We start from the raw sequence: 23,272 nt of genomic DNA, 5'->3' as shown, positions 1-23,272 counted from the left end.
AGACCTTAATCCATGCGGCTCAGACATTGGAAGTCTGACCCCCTTTTTGACAGCATATACTGATGATAGTTTCCATTTAAATGCCTAACTTGCTCCACACATAGAGCTGTATACACATCAATATGCGGAATGGAACAGTACTCACATGGATTTCTTATTATGCCACATGAGGTGTTTTTCATAGCATGGTGTGTGTCTGAAAGAAGGGAGACTGAAGCAGGAGAACGAACACCTTGAGGTTAAATGGAAAGTAGAACCTCTCTATGGTAAGGAAACTCATGCTTAACAATGAATGTCAAAAGTGGAAATTAAATTTCAGGATTAATTAATTGAATTTACCATTTAGCCCTGCCAACATGCAAGTAATTTTGCACAAAAATGACTAAGCTGTTTTAATGTCATACAGGAAAGCCTCTCATTTGGTTTTAAATGTGGCCTTTACTAGGCTTGAAAGATACATATGCTAGGAAACATCATGTCCAGAAGGTCAAATAAAAGAGCCCAGAACATGGTGGAAATAAATTGCTATGAAGGCTGCGGTAGAAACTACAGTGAAAGGTGAAAAACGAAGAGCTGCATACTGTGCTACGCATATTTAATGCACAAAATCCAGGGTCCTGATGAGGCCAGAGACACCTGTTAGAGAGCACACATTGAAAAGACCAGAGACCTTTCTACAGGAGTTTAAAAGCAGATTATTTAGTAAGGAACTCTCTGAGCCACATTATAGTTAAACAGCTTTTTAGTCCAGGCTAAGTGTGTGTTTCTTGTTCTATTAAAATTTTTTTGAACCCAAACAGTACATTGAAGAATACAATTCTCAAAGTTTAGAGATGTTGCTACAATTAAAGCATATAATTCAAGCCTGGAGTAAGGCGTTGTATAATTTCATCTTTGGTTCTGACTGAGGGAATTCAGTTAAAAAGAAGTACTGGGAGGTCTTCATCAGAACAGGTCGTCAGGATAATCCTATCTCTGAGCAAGAGTGCAGGCAGAATTCTGGAATAACAGAGATCCGACCTTATGGACTCACTGTTCCTTCCACTAGAAATGAGGGACGTAGAGTACGTTAGTTTAAAAACTGAAGCCAGTGAGTTGTTTGGTCACGGAATACTAGGATAGGGCAGTAGGCACAGGCATCCGAAGAGAGTCTTGGAGACTTGGTGTTGACTGGTTATGGCAGTTGGCTGGACCTACCCAAGAATTTGTCTTAAGATATTGGACTCTGCTTCGAGCACCTAGATAGCAAGGTTTTATTGGCAAACTCCTTCACAGGAATCAAAACCATTTCTGTATCATCTCTACTTTGAGACAAGAGAAAATCAGACAATGGGGAAATAGTTTTGGCATTTAGTACGAGCTTCATAATAGGTTTGGTTGAGGAGTCAGAAGCTTATCTTGAATGGAGTGCTCTCATGCTATGAACCACAGGGTCTGACTGTCCTCAGTGAGGAGGGTGAGAATTGAGCTCAGATTGTCAAAAAGCCTGAGATGGAAAATGGGAGGACAATGAGGAAAAAAATCTAGTCTTTTAAAGTTGTAATGGTTGCAAGTCTGAGTGGAGAGGCATTCAGACTGGATGCTCAAAGGAGAAGCCATGTTGTAGGGGTGAGGGGCTCCCAAATGATGGGAGGCCGACAAGACAAAGTGGGGCAACCAGAAGTAGAAACTCCTGTGGACCGGGCCTTTACAATAGAGCTACAGGAGATAAATCCTGCAATCTCCAGGGCGTGGGATTTCGTGGGATGGGACACTAAAAATATGGACCCTTGGGCCAAATCGATGTACGCACGTGTGTGCATCTTTAAAACCATATTGCTTGCTTTCTTTTCTCTTAACCTGGATCCTTGATTTCCATCACCTTGATTGCCACTTCCACCCTCTGCCCACCGAATAAAGAATATCCTCTTGAATTTGTGACTTCTTCGAGGTCTGTTCCAACATTCTTATAGTATTTAGCAGTGTTTCCTCTAAGAAATCTGCCTTCGCCTTGGACTTTTGTGGAAGGGGGCCCTCGTAGGAGAGCTCAGATTCATGTTGGGGGAAAGAAGGATGTGTTCTTATCAGAACCTAAATTACGACTCTCTGGGATGAGTTACTGAAGGTTTTTCAAGATGTACATGGGAGCTCTTCTCAGTAGGGCTTGGGAAAGATATCTCTTCATTCACTAAATCTCCTCCAGCAACTCAAGTGTTTGGGAATTGAAGGAGGTTGGACCTCAAGAGCCAAGTAGGCTCTTGTTGGTAGATTTCTTGGTTACTATGTGGTCTAATATATGTTATCAGAGTCTAATATATGTTATCAGAGTCTAAAATATCTAACAAGTGAAGACTTGGGGAGGAGGTCACTTAATATACCCTTAAAGAGAAAAAATGTATGTTGGAAATTATCTAAGAGTATCCAAACAGGAATATCATTATAGTCCATGGTTTCCAATAAAAGTGTGAAGAAATGGGATTTCATCTTCATCCTAAAACTCTTAAAATAATACACGAGGTTTTGGCTGAGCAGTGGAGAAAGGAACTTCAAAGCTGTGTGTTCTTTAAGGAAGCTTCTGACTCTGACCCATGAGATAGGAACTTACTGGAAGCTTCCCAGTTAGACACTCTCCTGGGGTTGCCTAAATGCTGCAGATAGCAGTCTTGAGCCTTTGAGCTGGGAAGAATATGAGTTCTGCCTGGCAGCCTGTCCTTGTTTCTGGCTCTAACTCAGTAGAAGGCGGCTTGAAGTGATTTGTGGAGTCTCTCATGGAAAAGGAAGATACACTCAACCATGAATGTCAGAAGCTCAAATTAAATTTCAGAATTTATTATTGAAGCAAGCTGCCTTTTGCCCTATTAAAAAATGCAGGTGAATTAGTGCAAAGGCTGTGAAACCACTTAATGCTCCTAGCAACATGGTCTCTGAGGAAGAGGTGAAGGCAGTGGAGACTCTTCCCTTGCCTTTTACTGTGGGAGCACAGCAGCCCCCACCAAAGCCTCGGGATGTGAGGTTCCAGTGCTCCAGGGTCCCTAAGGCTCATAGTCACGGGAGGGGGAGACTAATGACTAGCAAGTTTACTAGATGAAGTTTTGACTCACTAACTTGGACTTTAGAATAAATCAAAGTCTAAGCAGGTATTTACTCACCCTCAGCAAGTCCTTTCTTCAGAAAAAGTAGAAAAGTATTCGTATAAATATTACAAAAGAAATGCTTAACAAACCAAAGAAGTCAGGTGCTTATCACGGATCCTTAACGCTCTAGAAGTACTTATTAAATTCCACATTTAATTAATAAAATCCACTTAAAACTTTTTCATTAGAGCAGTTCCTTTGAGACCTTTTAATTAGTCACCAATTTATTAAAATCAGTTGTTACACGTATCTTCATTCTTAGATTATTAGCTCACTGAGGGCCAGAACTATCTTACCTTCCGTGCCTGCAAAGTGCTTTGTGCATAGTAGGTGCTCAGAAAATCCTGCATTAGTTGAGGAAATAGTAATGTCATTAACTAATGATATTAATTGCAGGCTTTACCTCACATGGCATGTTTGGTAGGGGTATACTGGCTGGAATTTATCTTTGTATGATCAGAAGGAAGAAAGGATTTGCTGAACAAATAATTGTAAACAAGATTATAATGCTTATAATGTTTATTAGTCATTAAAGAAGAATAAACAAATAAACAGTGCCTATTGTTATATAAGTAGAGAGCCGTACTGCTTAACCTGGTGCTGTAATATGATCATTGTAAATCATTTTTATTTGTTGATTAAAGGTAGATCTTTAGCTAAACAACTATTTGGCCCATTCATTTCTTTAGCTATAGTCATTGGCTCAGACAGATCTTTTCTCTACTTACTAAATGTAATTTTATTATACTTAAAAAAAGAATTTCATTTACCAAAGGCCTATAATCAATTCAAAGCCTATTAAAGACACAATTAACTTTGAAAATGGAAGTGTTGGCAGAAGTCTAATTCACAGATTGGCTATTTCTTTTGTATGCACTTGGTATTAGTTGTTGATGGGCCATTGAAATGGAGAATCCTGCTTGTCCTTATAAGCCTGCCTGGCGTCCTAAGACCACTGGAGACTTCCATTTATAAATGCACATCCTTCAGTGTCCTAGTCATGAAGACGTGCCCTATTGCTTTTTAAGATAATAAACAGGCCAGACCACCAACCAAGACTGGCAAGCGTATTTCTGTTCTGCTTTATTTTGATCAGATTTGAACAGCAAATATTACCAAGGGAAGGTCTGTGTTGTTCTTAACTGCTTGTGTAAAAAAATTTTTCATCCAATGGCATTTCTATTTACCCTGACCCTGGCTCTGTGGCTCAGTGTATACATCAAGTGAGTGCTCCTGTGGTATTCCTTGAATGCTAATGAAGGGCACCTGTATTTCAAGGCCGGAAGCTAATTTGTATAATATATTCCTTTGCAGCTTTAGAACCATGATGCATCATGCTTTCTTGTCTCTTAATCTTTTTAGATGTAATTTAAATAGCAACACCCAGTGTTAAGAAGGGCACTTTGGACGAGGCATCTTTTGATTCTTTTCTCAGTATGGTGGAGTGAAGCTTCCTTATTTCCGCCTGTCACTGAGATGCATGTTAAGGGAGGGGGAGCTCATGCTCTCCAATGAGTTTATAATCAACAAATTCTTATCCTGAGGACTAGAGTAGAGTTGAAGTGTCTATCTCCTGAGCTTCTCTTTCAAGGACTTACCTATAAAAGCAACTTCTTCTTCAAAGCCCTTATCATTTTCCAACTCCCCTTGCAGCTGCTCAGCAGCCTCTACTGTGTGGCAGCATTTGTTGATTTATGCCTCCGAATTGGCTGAGGTGTCGTCTGACGATTAGTCTTACAGTAATTATGGATGGCATATTTGCAGCATACTTATTCCTTCCCTCAGCTCACTTGGATTCACACTGATTTTGTTTAGTCAACAATCTGACAGGTTACCCATGATATTTTTTTCTTTTAATTGTCCCTGTGCTTATCTCTCTGTCACAGATCACCTTAAGAATACAGAGTGGGAGTTTTATATTTCTCTTGACTGAGATCGGCTTTTGCTTTGCATGGCCCAAAGTCCAGATCAGGGTCTTGCTTCAAAGCTGTTCTGAATTCTGTAGGTATCAGAGGGAGGTCTGGTGGCTAGCACTTAAAACTCTTCTATAAGCTGTTGTTTTTCAGTCTCCTCATCTTCGAAGTTTTCTCTCCTAGGCTGGGTTAAGTCTGAACAGCTGACGGGCTATGTCACCTATGGATTCTCATAACCCCCTTTAACAATCTTTTACGGATGGATTTCATGCCAAGTTTAGGATCTTAAAAGGCAAATGAAAGAAACTAACAACAGGATTAAACTCATAGTTGACAAAAAATCAGTTTCCTGTGATTAAGGTGCATTTGGACAAAATGAATCATATTCCTGGTTATACCTACTGATAAATCAAGCATTTTCATTTGTCATTCTTGTTGCTGCTTATTTTGTTACTCCCTCTCCCCGCTGCCTTTGTTGATTTTATTAAAATACACTCCAGGTTATCTTGGACAAAAAAATTCTGTTTCATGACCTAGTCTGTTTAACTGATGCTGAAAGAATCGTGATGTTCCTTAGCTGTGGGCATTCCTTTTACGTTGGTGTCATTTGTATAGACCATGAATGTGTCTACTTCTTTGGCTTACTTGTGGTACAGGAAAAAGTTCACTTAGCAGGCTTGTGACTGATCTCCTTAGAAAGGCCTGCTTGCAAAGTTGGCTGTTGGCTGTTGGTTGGCACCTGGGACTGTGACTGGTAAATTGTCCCCTACACTAACATAAATCTTTCCTTAAATGATTAGGTTGTCTGATTGTACTTCAACTGTTTGTACAAACAATGGGGTTTCTGTTGAAAACCTACCTGCCTTCCTTAGGGGAATCTGGAATTTCAGTACAAGCCAGGCAGAGGGTGCCTGCATGATCAGCCCTCACTTCAGACCTTGGGCATTAAGTCTCTAATGGACTTCCCTGAGCAGCAATGTCACACATGTTGCTACATTTTTGTTGCTGAGGGAAGAGTGCTCTCTGGTAAACCCTCATGGGAGAGACAGAGAGAGAGAAGAAAGAGAAGAGAGAGGAGAGAGGAAACCTGCACGTGGATTTCTCCAGGCTCCTCTTATCCTCGTGTATCCTTACTAAATCACTGTAATAAATCTTAGCTGTGAGCACAACTATATGCTGTGCCCCAGAAATCCTTCTAGCAAACCTCTGAATGTAGGGTGGTCTTGGGGACCCCTGAAACACCCCCTCATTTATCACTATGAGATTCCAGAAATATCACTTAATGGCATTATCCTCAAAGATGCTGATCTCGTCCCTAACCTTCGTGGTTTCTCATGTGTAGGCACGCATCTTTCAGCTTAGAGTTTCCTAAAGAGCTAATGTTTACTTAGTTTGTGGTTTATTCTTTTACTTCCCTAAAGGAGATTGCTCTCTTAAATTTGTTCTGTTGTGAACATAATCTCTAAGATTATTTTACAGTAATAATCCATGTCAATCTAACATCAAAAGTAGCTGACAAGCTCTCACATTACCAGAAAGTATGCTTTAATGTTACATTTTTGAATATATTTAGAAGAAACTCCGCAATACTGCTAGAGTTTTGGTCCCTCAAAAGTGTGCCCAGATATTTAACAAACTCTCTGTGTTGGTTAATTTTAGAATTTAACCTTAACTAGGTATTTTTGGATGATATTAAGAATTAATGAGATAATGTTGACATGATCATGAACTTTTGTCTTGTTTAAAAACATGTTTTTATTTTTTCTTAAGGATGCTTTGAGGTAGCTTCATACTTATATATTACAGGTTAAGCCACATGTTGGTCAGTAGGACTGTTCTAACTGTTCACTATAGACAAGCAGCTGGCATGGCAGACCCAGAAAGTATGGAGCAAATAGTGAGTCCACAAAAGAAGAGAACGCTCAGGATAGTCATGTTCAGATTAACTCTTTAAAGATTAACTTGTTAGAACAATAAGAACAATAAAAACTCTATGAAAATCCCTTGGTATAGGTAATAGGTCTTGCCGTGGAGTGAAACATACTTTTAAAATGAAGTATTTTTTAGAAGTGTCAGAATCTTACAGGTCAGTTTGATATTACAGAATCACTTAATGCTTTAGGGCAGTGGTTGCCAATTATTTTGGCACCAGGGACTGGTGCTTCTATGAGAATCTAATGCCTGATGATCTGAGGTGGAGCTGAGGCAGTGATGCTAGCGCCGGGGAGAGGCTGCAAATGCAGATGAAGCTTCGCTTGCTTGCCCGCCACTCACTTCCTGCTGTGTGGCCTGGTTCCTGATAGGCCACAGATGGTTCTGGTCCCTGGCCTGGGGGTTGCAGACCCCTGCTCTAGGGTGCAAAAAGTTATTCTACTCCAAGAGTTCACATTCTCTATTAAGGGATTAATGCTGATGCCATTAACAGGATCGGGCCTGTGCTCATTGTTAATATTAATATTTAAAAATATTTCATTGGAGTCAAGCATTAAGAGTGGGAACCTGGGATGAACTATTTCCTTTAGTATAGAGCCAGCTCTACAGAAACTTCTGACTCTTAATGTGAGGGCTTGCCAGCCATTTTGACTCTTAATGTGAGGGCTTGCCAGCCCTTTTTGTAGGCTTTGGGGTGTCTTTAAGTCACTGGAAACAAAGTATTTAAGGGCTTTTGAATTTAGATATTTCAGCTGAACTCAGGACTATACTGATCTGCTAAATAAGGAAGTGTTCAGTCAATTATTAGGTAATTTAGGCAAAAAGCATAATTTGAGAGGATGAAGTGCTATTTAGAATTGTTTTTTGGGAGTTTGGGGATGGAGGGGTGAAAGTGAGAGTCAATTTATCTAGATTAACAATTTGAGCTAATTATTCAGGTCAGCAGTTAGATCCAATTTCTCTAATCTGGAGATGTATTATCTGCACTGCTCTTCAATGATATCTGTCTGTTTGTCTGTCTGTCACTCTTGAGATTAATTAAAAAGCAGCCCAGGTCACGTAGTGACCACTCCGCAGTTCCTTAGTAATGTTGTCAGTGGTGCCTTAAATGGGCTGCTGAGAAATAACACTATTAAAGACTTCTGAAGGCAAATATATGAATTAAAATGCATTTAATGCCTTCCTCAAAAGCATATAGATACACAACATAAGTGAATTTTTTGAATATCCCTAAATGTCAAGGCAATGCAACCATTGCATGAACTGAGGTTTACATTTTAATCTTCACACCTAAAGATTTGTTCCGGATTGTTCCCTGGCCCCAGTTACATATCCTAAGGGACAGTGTGATACAGAAACAATTTTAGGAAATAATTGAAAAATTACTGTGAACTCAAATGAACAGAGAATTATCAGTCAAATTATGACAGATCTGATATCTTAGTGGTGGCTGGATCTCCCAGCACACTCAGAGATGCCCTGAAAGGATCTATATTTGCTATTTTAAACATTACTTAACTAAAGGAGCAAAAGAAAAAGCACACACACGTATATATCTTGTGCTTAAATGTACATATGTGTATAGATATCTATAGATAGCTAAATATATATTTAGGTAGAATTAGAGAACTGACGTAGTTTTATAAATAAGAATGGCATTTACAGAATATGGAAAAAACAGAGAAAAGGTGAATCAAAACGTGAAACGTACCATACTCCGGGACCTGCCCCGTCCCGCGCTTCAGCAGCAGCCTCGCTCTTCTTCCTCCAGATTTGATGAGCTCTATTGCTCTGGCGTGTGTCATGTCTCTTGTGCTCTCCCCATTGATTTCAATGATTTGATCTCCTACCTGTTAATTAAAGAAACATTAAGTCAACCACAGATGGTTCTACTCAAGTTGCATTTCCAAAAGATTAGAAAAGCATCGTATATTACCCGTTTCCAGAGAGCGTCTGAAGAATTTGGTTGTAGCCTGCTGCTTCTGAGAAGAGGCGAATCCTGAGTCTGACCACTAAGCTTAATTTACCTTGATTGAAATTAAAATATCAGACCACGGAGGTTGTGATGATATGTCATGTATATTTAGCCAATATGGAAGAGACTATAGTTGAACTATTCAGCATTTTTTTTTTTTAAATTAGGGAATAGGTTTGATATCACAATTCCAAATAACCTGGCACCTCTGCTTTGAAACAAGAAGTAAATATTTTAAAGCCTTTTTATTGAACACAGTGCCAGCTTTGGGCTTAGTGCAGCATCTAATTCAGCGTGTTGGATAGAATGATTGGTTTTTGGGCTTCTCTGTGAATTTTTATTCTGCATTATTTAAATTTCCCTGGGTGCTACTGTGATATTGCCTTCTTTGTAAATAGTGGTTGGTTGACATTCAAATTTGATGATGAGTTTTCTATCACAGTCCTTTGAATTAAAAATGAGATCCTCCATTCTCCGTGCATGACTAGTACCCTTGCTAAATCTTTGCCATGCTCACACCTGGTTGCCAGAGCTGTTTGGTGAAATACCAATCCCTTTTGATTTGTCAGAAATGCCTGGGTTCCATAAGCAATTCTCAGTTAGCCTTTTTGAATAGATATTTGGAATAAAAGAGGCTCAAACATAAGCATATCATGTAACTCCCATAGCATCATTATTGTCAGGAAACTTTGAATTAAAATATGTTTTATTTCAGTGCAAGTCACTTAAGACAAATTAGCCAGGGAAAGCACAATGAGTTGCTTTGCAAAAATGCTATTTTAGTTGAGTTCCTTAAACAAAGCAGATCTCAGCCTAAACTTTATAAGCAGACAGAATCACAAATAAACTCCCTATAGGAGAGCATTATGAAGATGGGTGCTGCAGACGGGGCAAGAACAGGAACAAAAGATTGCCATCACGATAGCTGGGGCACTAAAATAAGACCACGTCCCCAAAAGTGGGAGAACATAACTAACACATGTTTGTCGTAGTGAGGAAGTAACATCTCTACCTTGAGAGGATTCTCTAGGGGTAAGGATTCCAGTGCAGTGGAAGGAAGGACTTCCCCCTTTGTGCAGTGCTCAGTGGCTTTTGGAGGTATGGTGTTTGGGTAGTGGAAGAGGTTGGCCTTAGTGCATGACTTTCACATTCCATGGAAGGATCACGAAAGACAGGACTCAATTAATTTGTTTTAGGGCTAATGTTTGCAACACTTTTCTTCAGGTCTCCTTAACTGTCTCCTTTCCCATAAGGCAACAGACACAGCCTGAAGTTGAGTAGCTTGCTGGAGGCCATGTAACCCAGCCAGAGGCAGATGTGAGACCAATTGTCTCTCTCCTAGCAGTCCCCACCCATGACTGAAATCTCATGGCACTGAATTAAATTGTAGAAGTAAAACTAAAGTTCCAATGAAGTTATAGTAGAGAGCCTTCATTCCTAGCTAGACTCTATTCTGAGCTGCAGACTTACATCAATTATATCAAAATTGATTACTAAACATCTTCACCTGGATGTACAATGGGCAACTCCAGCTCAACACCAGCAGACCGGGTTTACCATCTTTCTCCAAAAGCAGTCTTTCCTCTTAATTACTAAGGCTGGTTAATGCCACCACCATTCCTTAACTTCTTGCAATTGTCTCTGTTCTCACATTTCATCCCATCGCTAACTAGCTCAGTTTAGGCCTTTGACTGGATTATTCCAATAATCTCCTGTTACCCTACCATCAATATCTTTTTCTCACTGTCACCAGTCATTCTTCTAAGGGAAATATTCCCAAATGCATCATACCGAGGTAATCGTCTAGGGCCTTACATATGCCACCATTCTCTTCGCCTTCTTCCCATAAGCCTGGTGATTTCTCAGTCCTCCTCGAGGAGAGCCCAAGCATTTCCTTCTCTGGGATACCTCCCTAGACCCAGTCTTCTCAAGCAGAAGTGTCCAGTTTCTGTATTCATTCATCACTGCACCCCACTTTGTTATTTCTCACACCACATACAGTTATGCTTCTCTGTTTCTCTCCTAGACTTTGAGCTTCTTTACTCATCAATTTCTGAGCAGCTACTATGTGTTAGACAGTCTACTGGGGAGATAAGATAAATATAGTGATAAATGATTTATAGTTTCTATCTACAGTAAGTTCTCAGTCTAGTTGGAGAGAAAGTACGTAAATAAGATCATTACTATTCAATATATCTTTGCTATGACAGAGGTATTAGCCAAGTGCTAATGGAACAGAAAGGAGGGGCATCTAACTCAGAATGGGTGGGGCTGGAGGTCAGAGGGAGCTTCCTAGAGTTGGTAACATCTCAGCTAAGTTTTGAAGTATCAGTAGAAGTTCCCCAAATGAAGGAGGAGAGAAAGCACTCTAGGTAGAGAGAGCAGCATGTGCAAAGACCCCGAGGTCCGAGAACATGGTATAGTTGGGGAATTGTTTATTCTGCTCCTCAGGAATTCAAGCTTTATTTTAAAGGCAACAGTGAGGCACTGAAAATTTTAACCAGGGGATAACCTGGCCAGGGAAGCAGAATGGTATTTAGAAATCTCCCTGAGATATCAGTATAGAGAATGAACTGGAGAGAAAGTTTGAGACTGAAGAAGGAAGATAAAGTCTATTTAAGTGAGAAATTGGGAGGCTGTGAGGAAGGAGATGATGGGGAAAATGAGAGCAAGAACTGGTTTCCATTTAATTATGTATCTTATATGGTGTACACCATATATATTTGTGAATGAATGAAGTGTTTCCACAAGGCTCATCTTGAGAACCACAGGAGAAGGGATTATAAGCGCTCTTGACCCCAAAATCAAACCTCGACAACCACCGTTGCCTGAGGACACATCTGTCTCAGGACTAATGTTTTAATAAGAATCATGTGGAGGATGAAAGGAATCTCGTGGTGTGATAGAAATAGTCACATCATTTGCACCCTGGTCACATACTTTAGCAAATTCTGTTTTCACTCTCTCGTGTGTTTGTAATTTTCCCTTTTCCCCACTAAGAGCTCATGAGAATTCACGGAGAAAAAATTAGCATGGCAGAGTGAGTGGTGGGTTGGAAGACTGTGTGGGAGGTTGAGAAGAAGTGGGGTTTAAGGGCTGCACAGGGGCTGGGCTGTGTGTCCTGTGTGGGAGTTTCAGGGATGCGGCTCTAGAAGTTGGGGGTGTTATTTTTATTGAGCTCCGAGAAGCCTGAGCTGACCTCTTGCCTTGGCAGATTTCTATAATTTCAGCTTTCCATGTAGGGTCCCCTCAGAGGGACAAGAGAATGACTCTGATGCTGGTTGAATTGAGGGTCCTTAGCTGCTTGCCTAAGACTTTTAGTCTCTCCCAAGCCCTTTCCCCATTCCAGGACACCAGCGCTGATTCTGACCTCACTGGGAGCAATGGAAGTTTGGGAACAGTCTAAGATATTACTAAATTCAGAAAAAAAATTAATGAGATGGAAATGCTGCCACTTTCAGACTCTGAATCTTACAAGGTGTTCTCAGCATACCGCAGAAATAGGCCAGCTCAGGACCTGGTGCGGATGGTAGCAAACCCACGCAGGCCCAGCCTCAAGGCTTCTATCTCTCCTTGTAAAATGATGAAAATTGTAAATGGGATTAATTTTCATTTTCATTCTAGTATCAGTATTATGTGTGGTAATTTTAAATGAAACTCCCCAAATAAATTTGGGCTGTGATTCCTTTCATCCTCTTAGTATCTAGATGTATAAAGAGATGGAACTGTCACGGGGGAGAAGCGGTTCTCTTGTTACCTTCTGACTTCACTGCAGCTGCCAGGATGTGGCTGTTGAAGAGTGTTGTCACTTTCCTACATCACATGTGAATCAACTGGGAGAATTAATTTGATAAAACCAATGGAAAATTTGCAGCCCTTCAGGGATTATGAAAAAGACCAGTAGTCTCTTCCTTCCATCCTCTCTCCACCACGGAGCTTATCTTCGACTGAGCTCTGTTACTAAAATGTAACTATAAAGATCTCCTCAAATTGTTCTTAGATTTTAAAACATCAAGTTCTAGTTAGAATTGAGAGAAAGATGGGGGGAGGTGAGGGGAGGAGAAGAAGAAAGAGGAGGGAGGGAGGAAGAGAGGGAGGGGGAAAGGGGTGGGGAGTGGACAGAGAGAGAGAGAGAGAGAGAGAGAGAGAGAGAGAGAGAGAGAGAGAGAGAGAGAGAGAGAGAGAAGAGAGAGAGAGAGAGAGAAACCTCAAACCAGATAGAGGTAGTTCAGGAATGTATGTGTTGCTTTGTGTGTGAGTCAAGGAGATGTTAAATTTAAGAAACTAACCAAAGGAGTTAAGATGAATTCTAGGCATTCTTTTTTTTTTTTTTTAATGGAAGGAATATTTTTATCTGTGGCCCCTTTGAGGCAACTAATAACCTTACAGCAATGTCTTAGGGGCCGACTGAGATAAGACTGCCTGGCACAGCCTAACAAGTCCTGCATTTCTGCACATACATCACTGCGAAGTTTTCTGTAACAAAACTATTATCAAATCCTTGAACTTGCTTGAGGCTCTACAGGTAAAACATTTTCTCTTCTTATGGGAAGGCCAAGGCAGGTAAATGTAAAAGTTTCAATATTTCTTAAGTGGTATGTAGTTCAAGTTGAAAGAAAAAAATGTAAACTCTGTACTGTATGCATTTTTGTAGCCAAGTCATATAAAAAGCATTTGGTCTGGCTCAATGAAATCATTATAAGAACTAGATTAATCCTGGATTTACTTCAGCCCTGAGTCATGGTAGTCTCTACTCAAGGCTTGCTCAGACATCTGTATAAACTTGCTTAGTTGGTTGTAATTGGTTAATTGTCCCCAGACTCCTGCTGTACCATAAGAACCTATTTCACACGATTATACATGACTAAATGATCCTAGATTATAATTGAGTGTGAGGGATTGAGCTCCTTTAGAATGTTATACAATAAACAATGGATATCTCTATTCCTTATTTCATGAAAAGCTTAGCTGTGGACCATTTTTTATGGCTAAAGATTTGAGGTCACAGGTTAGTTCCATCAGAATTCTTCACTTACAGCCTAGTTTCTTCTGCTGACTCCAGACCCCATATGGGAAGAGAACATACCTATTGTCTTTGTGTCATCTGTACCTGTCACAATTCCTGACAAGTAGGCTCTTGGTTCATTACTGTTGAGTAAATGAAAGTAAGGTTTGCTTTTCAGCTATAGTAGCAGTCTTTGTTCTCACTACATAGTAAGTTCAGTTTAAGTGCACCTCAGCATATTTTAACCTTTCTTCAAATACTGCCTTAAGCACTTCCAGCCAAACCATAACAATTTCAATAGTACTTACAGGAGACCAAATGAGGTTTCAGAAACAGTGACCTACAAAAATTGTTTGAGACAGGAAAGTTATGGGAAACAAATGCTAAAGGATTGAGAGAAATAGAAATGGAGTCTGGGTCTGAATAAAATCTTAAGGTGCCAGGAAATAAAACAAGTCAGAATAAAGTCTTCACTGTTGCCTGCCTGCCACGGGCACCACCTCTGGGTGCTCTGACAACAGGGTGCTGGGCCAAGCTGGAGCAAAGGAAAGGCTGATTTCCAAATTGATGGTGGTGACCTTTATTATGTAATGGCTATCTTCACAATTAATCTTTGATAGATATTATTTAATAACCATTAGGAAAAATATTTTCCAAGAGGTTATATATACTGCGTGTTTTGGTTATCCTACTTATTTCTTCCATTAGACCCGTGATTGAATTAGATAGGGTCCCAGCACCTATTATAGGACCTGGCTATTGTTCTGATTGTGCACAGTTGCTTCAGCAAGGCACAGGAGCCCATAAAGTCAGATTTTTCCAGAGATAAAATATCTAACCCAATTGGAAACTGAAACACACATTGAGAACAGCAAAATTCTGCGAATTTTATTTGTCTCAATTAATTTATATGTTGAAAAATGTCCGAGACTCTCTTACACTATATTCTAGATAGTAATCACTTAAAAAGAAAACTTCACAACATCTCTCAAGAAACGTCATCCAAATAGAAGTGTGAAATAGCTCTTATGGATTTATAGGAGTCCTTAATCAAGGTTATGCCTGAGCACGTCCCTGCTTAGAAGGGTCATGAAGGTGAGGGGAACATGTAGATATAAGTTATAGGCTGCTGCAGAATTCTGAGGGTTTATCACTTGATATGGATGGTGTACCTTATTTCATGTTATTATTTGTGATTTCACCCTTTAGAAAAGTTTTAGTCACGACTCAAAAATTTCCAGTCTTTGACTTCAGCACACTACCCTATGGCATAAGTGGTGCCTTGTCTGGTCATTCAAATCGGAGGTTGGCTTTGGTGGAGATTTAGGGGAGCTCTTCATTCAGGAGCCTCCATTTCTCATTCTTATTTTTAGAATCCTCTAAATTAAAACATGGAAATATATGTGAAATCTAAAGATGATGCAGTGCTCCGTTGTGAAAGTCAGCTCTAAATTATAATTTGTTGTCTTTCTCACAAAACCTTTCTTTTTTCCTTGTCAAATATTAACAATATTATTCTCATACAGAGAATTTTATTAGAGTGCTTCTTTTTAAATCTCCTGACTCTTCTAGGGCTTTTAATTGGTACTGATGTTCTATTCTTCAAGTCCTCCCTTTCCCAGCTCTCTATGCATGCTCTCTGGGTGATTTCTTCTACCACCCTAATGCATTTCTCTTTCTCTGCCTTTGCACATGCTGTGCCCTTTGTCTGGAATCTGGCTTCCTCCCTTCAAACAACTGAATCCTACTCACCCCATAGGACAAACCCCAGGTATGACCACATCCAGGAAGTCTTCCATGATCCCACAGTCTGAGCTGGTGCCTTTCCTCACATTTCTTTAAAAGTATTGACCGTCGCCTACCAGGGCAGGAACTCAGCCATGTGGGAAATACCCATATACATTTGTGGGATGGATGGATGAATGAATTATCGAATGAAGGAACTTTTCAGATGTTTGTTTTTGATTCTATGCTCCTTTTTGTTTAAACCAAATTTAAATAAGATCTATAAAAGGATTTTAATTTGGTTTCATGATATATGTCAACCAGGCTTGACCATGATCAAATAATAAAGTACATGTAAATGCCTTGTACACTCTAAACTATAATAACCTTTTGTTATTAATTATAGTAATCATCATCATCATCATCATCATCATCATCATCGTCATAATGATAGGAGAGAGAAAAAAGTGAAACAATGGTAAGCTTTTCATAATGAGTCTAGGAGAGAAGCAGCTGTACTACTAAGGACATTTAATGGGGAAATGAAGCAAATACTTTTTCTGAAAATATCACTGAGAGGTTAAAAACTCAAAAAATCTTTTTGGTTTGGTAAGTACTGTCAGGAATTCTATAGGATGTTAATGCCATTTATTCTACTATTTTAGATAAATAATTCTTAGAAAAAGAATCTCATTGAATGCTGGGCAGACAATCTAAACCCTATGCTAAGACAAAGGGATAACTCATAGTTTGGCTACAGACATGAAATAAATGCAAAGAAACATTTTAAAGATGAGCTGGTAGAAGCAAAACTATTTTCTAGAAGGGAAAAAACATAACCATTCCGTTTTCATATGCCAGTTTGACTGCTCAGGCAAGAAGAAGAGACTGGGTAAATATCTTAAAATTATCCGCCTGAGCAAGAATAGAAACCTATCATTGGCAGCTCAGCAAGTGGCTTATCCATTTGCCCAGAAATCACTTATGTTAGGTCATGAAGTCAGTCTCTCGAGTTGATTGATAAATAAACAAAAGGAAATCAAAGAGGAAACTTTCTATTGAGGGCTCTATAGGCTATTTCCCTTCCTGGATATAACTGAGAGAAAATGAGGGATTATTGTTCTGCATGTTTATCTAATCAGATATATTTATTTTCCAGATGCAAGCATTAAGCTTTGTGTGATGATTGCGATATTGACACAGGATAACTATTTCTTCTTTTTCTGAAGCCAGCCTACTTTATATTGCATTTACATTGACTTTTTTTTGTGTGTATGTGTGTGTGTGTGTCATTTCTAGACCTGACATGTTAACAGTGTGAATTAGAGCATGAAATAGTATACCAAAATAGGTGGTGAGTGTGTCAGTCAGCTGGGATTTTGAAGATAGTTTAATGATGGGACTATTTCAGAGGTGTGGGCAGGGTTAAGAGAACTGAAGAGGGCTGTTGAGTAGCTGAAGGATAAGGATGGCAGATGCCATTACCACCTCTGGTCTAGAAGTCCCTGGGGGAGAAAAGATAGTGATGAGGACCCAGTGAGAGCTGGAGCTATGTAACAGGGGCTACCTGACTAGAGCTGTAGTTGTAGAGAGAAGAGCACTGCCAGGCCTCAAGCAACAGGGCTAAGAAATACTCCAACCTCTCTGTGGGAGACAGAATAATGTTCCCACAAAAGACATCCATGTCTAGTTCCTGGAATGTGTGACTATGTTACCTTTGGCAAAAGGGACTTTGCAGATGTGATTAAGTTGAGGATCTTGAGATGGGAAGATTATCCTGCATTATCTGAGTGGGCCCAATGTAATCATAAAGGCTAAAGTCAGAGGGAGAGAAGATGTAAGGACAGAAGCAGAGGCTGAGAGATGAGAGAAGATGTTCTGCTGCTGGCATGGAAGCTGGAGAAAGGGGCTACAAGCCAAGGAATGTAAGTGGCTCCAGAAGCTGGAAAAGCCAAGGAAATAGATTCTTCTCTAGAGCCTCCAAAAGGAACCAGCCCTGCTGACATGACTTGATATTATCTCAGGAAACCGATTTGGAATTATTACCTCCACAACTGTAAATTAATAAGTTTGTGTTGCTTTAAGCCATTAAATTTATGGTAATTTGTTACAGCAGAAATAGAAAATGAATACACTTTCTCTCTTCCTGCTCTCCAATCTCCTGCTAGTGCTTTTCACTGGCCAAACCCAACAGGAAACTAGAGGCAGGAGAGTGTAGGTGATGCAACCATAGTCCCTCAGGACACAGAATAGGGCAGAGAAGGAAAGAGAATGGATCTTGGGGAGAAGGTGGAACAAAAGATGCACCGACATCGGGGTGGGATGGATGTGGGATGGGGATAAATTTTAAAATAATGAATATGACATATGAAGGTTGCTGTGGTCTGAATGTTTGTGTGCCCCCAAAGTTCATATGTTGAGAGATTCGCCCTTAAAGTGATGGTATTAGGAGGTGGGGTGCGTGAGAGGTGATGAGGTCATAAGGGCAGAGCCCTCATGAATGGGATTAGTGCTCTTATGAAAGAGACCCCAGAGCTTCCTCCACCCTTCCACCATGTGAGGGCACAGCAAGAAGACACCGTCTCTGAACCAAGAAGTGGGTTTTCACCAGACACTGAACCTGCTGTGCCTTAGGAATCTTGGATTTCTAGCCTCCAGAACCATGAAAAATAAATTTCCGTTGTTTATGAGTTACCCAGTCTGTTATAGCAACCTGAACAGAAACCTTTGTTTTAATATTTCACCCTTACACAGTCATGTAAGATATCATTACAGAAAGATTTCAGAGTTGTCTTTGCAGCTGGTCAGCTTCCAAGCCCCATCAATTCTGCTCCCACTCTGTCTCCAGCAACTGCCTGTCATTTCCTACTTCTCTTGTCTCCATTTGCCATTCACTAGTCCTCTCTTCTGCCTCCTCTTTCAGTCCATATGTTTGCCACAATCATCTTTCAAAGCTTGTCTCCTCTTTGGACGTTCTTCTCCTCAAACACCTATCTTCCTTTTCCATAACTCTTGAACAGAATCCAACCTCCTTGACACAGCATGAAGATCATCCAGGACCTTGTCTCCAACCTTCCAGCTTATCCCTGCCATTTTCCTGGGTTTAATGTGGCCTGCTTCTCATTCCTCCACTCTTCATGGGGTTCTTCCACTTGTGTTTTTGCTCTTGCCCTCACCTCTGCTAGCCATTCTTCTCATTCTTCCAGACTCTTCCAAGCTCATCTTGTAATTATGACCATGCTTCAAGGCTCCTCCCAAATCCTCCATGAAGGATCACTGGTCACTCCAGGGGCAATTTGTCCTCCTGAGTTTCTACTGCACTTTAGTGAGCCTCTTTTACAGCAATTTTTGTAGCCCTGCCTCTTACTCTAGTTCTCTGTATTTATTCTCCCCACCACCATTTCTGCACCTACAAAATTATAAACTCCTGGAAAGAGGGATTAGTATCTTTGTACCTTCAAGTAGTAGCTAACATATTTCCTTAAAATAATTGATAACAAAAAGTTACTTGTAGTGGGGACAAAAATTATTACTGTGTAAAGTATAAAATGATTAATGGAAAGGGGAGTCTTTGAGGGGAGTTGAGGGAGTGTGAGAGTTTGAGAGAGAAGGTACTGTGAGGTCAGGACATTTTGAGGGCAGTCTGTGCTCTGCTCACTGTTGTTTTCCACTTTGATGAAGGTGTATAGCACAGGGTAAGAGCCTCATAAACATTTCTTAAATGAATGAATAAATGCTATCTATTTCATTTGGCCAAGGCTAACCTTGAATTCCTGAGAACCAGGTCTTAACAAAAGTCTCGGTCTGAGGAAGATGGCGGACTAGGTAAAAGCAGGGTTGGCCTCCTCCCAGGTCCGCATTGAAATTACAACGAAAGTATAAAATAAGCAATGTGGAGAATCATCTGAAGTCCAGCTGATCAGAACACGTGAGTCCGATAATATAAAGGAGCCACGGGGAAGCTGGTAGGAGGGGCAAAGTCCCAAATCAGGCTGGACCCGCACCTGCGGTTGGTGGAGGATCACCAGGAGGGAGAGCGAGGCCGCAGAGGCTCTCCTGAAGCAGAGGGGTCCTAGCCTCATTCGGGGGCTTCCCAGCCCAGGGAAGAGGAGTTTCACAAAAACTCTGACTGTAAAAACCAGAGGGATTCTGTCTGGGTGAGATGGAAGGAGGCTAAAACCCTAGAGGCCCCTGTGAAGGCCCCACAGACAGCTTTTCTGATCTGTGGACACTCACTGAGGACACTGGCGGTGGGTCAGAGACTCCCTCAAGATTCAGATAGGGAACGACTGCATTTCCTGGTGCCAGAATGAGGGACTAGACGGGCAGCCACCATTGTGCCTTAGTCAGGAACCCCTAGGGACAATCTTCAGACCACTACTAGCTTGACTGTGCAGACCCCTCCCACAGGGCCATTAGGAAGCGCTGGCCTGAGGAGATGAGGCCACCCCACCCCACCTGCAGACTGCCCCGGGGCTTTTATTGCTGGGTGGCTGCCACACCCTGAACCGATTCAGGGCCAGACATTCGCAGCTGGCAGACAGCACTTTGCGCAATTCAGAGACAGTTTCTGGCAGATCACCACTGCCAACACAAACTTGGGAGGATCTCAGGGATCTATGGGCCAGTCCCAGAGAGCAGCTGGTTTTGCTATGATCTGTGACTTTGTGGGAACGCACAAACGGTTACGGAAGTTGCAGCAAGACTGAGGCTGTATTGACTTGAGGGTCATGTCTCCCTGAGACTCTGCCCCACCTACCCACCAATTGCTCCAGGTGGCCCATTTACAGTCAATGGCCACAACTCTGCCCCTCCCCTTGGGTCTCCCAATCCGTACTGGCAACAGACTTTGGCTAGCACAGAACAGGCACTGCATGGAAATCAGAGGCAGGTAGACCTCTGCTGCCTGCAAGAACTACAATATTGCATGGGGGGATCGCCAGGGTGTACGGGACTGCCCCAGATGGCAGCTGCCTCACTGTGATCTGTGACTATAGCGGGAATGCGCAGGCACAGAAGATACAACAAAACTGAGGCTATATTGGCCTGATAGGCCTTGTCTCCCTGAGATCCTACTTCGCCCAAGCCACAAAGTGCCTGCAGCCATTGACGGGCGGCCTTCCCCACCCTGCTTTTCTCTGGCGCTGAGCATTCTGCACAGGCAATAGACCTTGGCTAGCACAGCAGGCTCATTTCGAGGAAAACAGTTGTGGGCAGGCCACTGCTGCCTGTACGAGCTACAATATCTCTTGCAGGGGTCTGTGGGACTGCCCCAACAACAGCTTGTTTCCCTGTGATCTGTGACTACTGCAGAAACATGCAGACACAGAAACTGCAGAAAACTGAGGCTATTGGCCTGACGGTCAATAGCTCTTGACTCTCTGAGATCCTGCCCCATCCAATATACAAAGTGCCTGCCGAACGTTGACAGGCACCCTGGGGCGGTGCATTCTGCACAGTCAACAAATCTCAGCCGGCAAAATGAGCAAAGTTCAGGGAATACAGTGACAGGAAGATCACTGTTGCCAGCAAGATACACAGTATACGGTATTGGTTGGCCAGATCTCAGGGGTTTTGTGTGCCCACCACAGATGACAGTAGGTCGTGCAGTGATATCTGACTTTGGTGGGAGCCCGCAGTCCCAGAGCTGGCAACAAATCTGGTGCTGTGTAGGCCTGATAGCCCTGTGCCCCACTGAGATGATGCCTCACCTAACCCACAAATTACATGTGACAAGCCTGTTCTCAGGCAACCCAGTCCCATCCTGTGCTTTCCTTGGGTCATGAATTCAACAGCAGAGAATAGCACTTCATGTGGTCCACACAAAGCCTGCTTACCAAGAGAAGCATTCGGTGGTGGGCCACGAACTCACGCTCATGAGCTTCAGTAATTTTTAAATAGAGCTTGGGTGTTTGCAAGCCTGAGGTGGGCAGCAGCCAGCCTTGCTACGATTGGAAACTTGTACAGGGAGCCACAGAGACAGAGTTGGCATGTTTATTCAACAGATCCAGGAGACTCCCAAGGTCCTTGCACCCCCCAACATGCATAACACTCAGAGGCTCTTCCAGTTTCAGAGACTTATGGGCAACTGACAAGCAGCATCAGGCCTTGTGGAGCACTGCTAAACTTCCCTAGGTCCCTCTGCTAAACTTACCTAGGTCGGGAACGGGAGATAACCTAACCGCTGCCTACAGCATTGTTTCTTCTACTTACCTATAGATCCAGCATAGGCAATAACCATCTGCAGATCGCTTTGTAGCTCCCATCAGGTAGCCCTGAGCAATCAAAGGCAGCAGCTGACCTTGGCCTACTGAGGAGCCCCTCCCAAGGGGCCATGAAACCAACACACCCAGAGGCTGGCATTACACCACAACAGAGCAACTCCTGACTAGCCCCATTAGTAGTACACACAAAGGGTGGTCCCAACAAGTACATAAGCCTGCTAGAGCAAATCCTCAGTAGGGTCAGCCCCCACACAGTAACTCTCACCCTATGGGTGTAGCCAATTCTCATGATTAGTCACCCTGAGCATTAATCCTATCCACAGATCTACCAACAGCAATAGAGGCTTAGCTACAACAGAAGATCACACACAACTCACACAAAAATCAAGTCCAGAGCCCAGGGGATCAGAGAGAGTGTGCCACTGGGCCACACAGGACACCTTCTACATACGGCCATCTGGCCAAGGCTGAGAGATGAAACAAATATTTAACACATAGAAACAAACACAGAGAGGCTAATAAAATGAGGAAATAAAGAAATATGCCACAGAGTACAGTAACTGAAATGAAGAATACATTAGAAGGATTCAACAGCAGATTGGACAAAGCAGAAGATCAAATCAGTGAATTGAGAGACAAGGTATCAGAATACACCCAAACAGAACAACAAAAAGAAAGAAATTCTTTTTAAATGAGTATAGTTTAAGAGACCTCTGGGACAACATGAGGCGTAACCATATCTGCATCATAGGAGTACCCGAAGGAGAAGAGAGAGAGCAAGGGATTGAGAATCTGAAGAAATAATGACAGAAAAATTCCCTAACTTGGCAAAAGAATTAGACATACAAGTTCAGGAAGCACAAAGAGTCTCAAACAAGAGGAATTCAAACAGACCCACACCAAGACACATCATAATTAAAATGCCAAAGGTCAAAGACAGAGAATCTTAAAAGCGGCAAGTGAAAGGCAGCTAGTTACTTACAAGGGTACCCCCATAAGAATGTCTGCTGATTTTTCGACGGAGACTTTGTAGGTCAGAAGGAAATGGCAAGAAATATTAAAAGTTATGAAAAACAAGAATCTACAACCATGCATACTCTACCCAGCAAGGCTTTCGATTAAAATGGAAGGTAAGAATTTGCAATGACATGGATGGACCTAGAGCTTATTATGCTGAGTGAAATAAGTCAGACTGAGAAAGATAAATACCATATGATTTCACTTATACATGGAATCTAAGGAACAAAAAGAACAAACTAGTCAAAAACAGACTCACAAATATAGAGGACAGTCTGGTGACAGCCAGAGAGGAGGTGGGGTTGGGGAGCTGGGATAATGGGATGAAGGGTTAAAGAAGTACAAATTAGTAGTTGATAGATGGTCAT

General features: G+C 41.5%; 1 protein-coding gene across 1 annotated transcript in view; it reads right to left on the bottom strand.

The window, feature by feature from the left end:
- Positions 1–23,272, bottom strand: part of LOC112474005 (membrane-associated guanylate kinase, WW and PDZ domain-containing protein 2-like) — a 292,185-nt gene that overhangs the window by 39,181 nt on the left and 229,732 nt on the right. Inside the window, exon 16 of the mRNA XM_025042189.1 lies at positions 8,670–8,808. Within this exon, the coding sequence (XP_024897957.1) occupies positions 8,670–8,808 (139 nt within the window). The remainder of the gene's footprint in view (positions 1–8,669; positions 8,809–23,272) is intronic.

The sequence above is a fragment of the Pteropus alecto genome, unplaced genomic scaffold (assembly GCF_000325575.1).
Source record: "Pteropus alecto unplaced genomic scaffold, ASM32557v1 scaffold69, whole genome shotgun sequence".
NCBI lineage: Eukaryota > Metazoa > Chordata > Mammalia > Chiroptera > Pteropodidae > Pteropus > Pteropus alecto.
The sequence above is the reverse complement of the archived record's forward strand: the minus strand, read 5'-3'. Positions and strand labels throughout refer to the sequence as shown.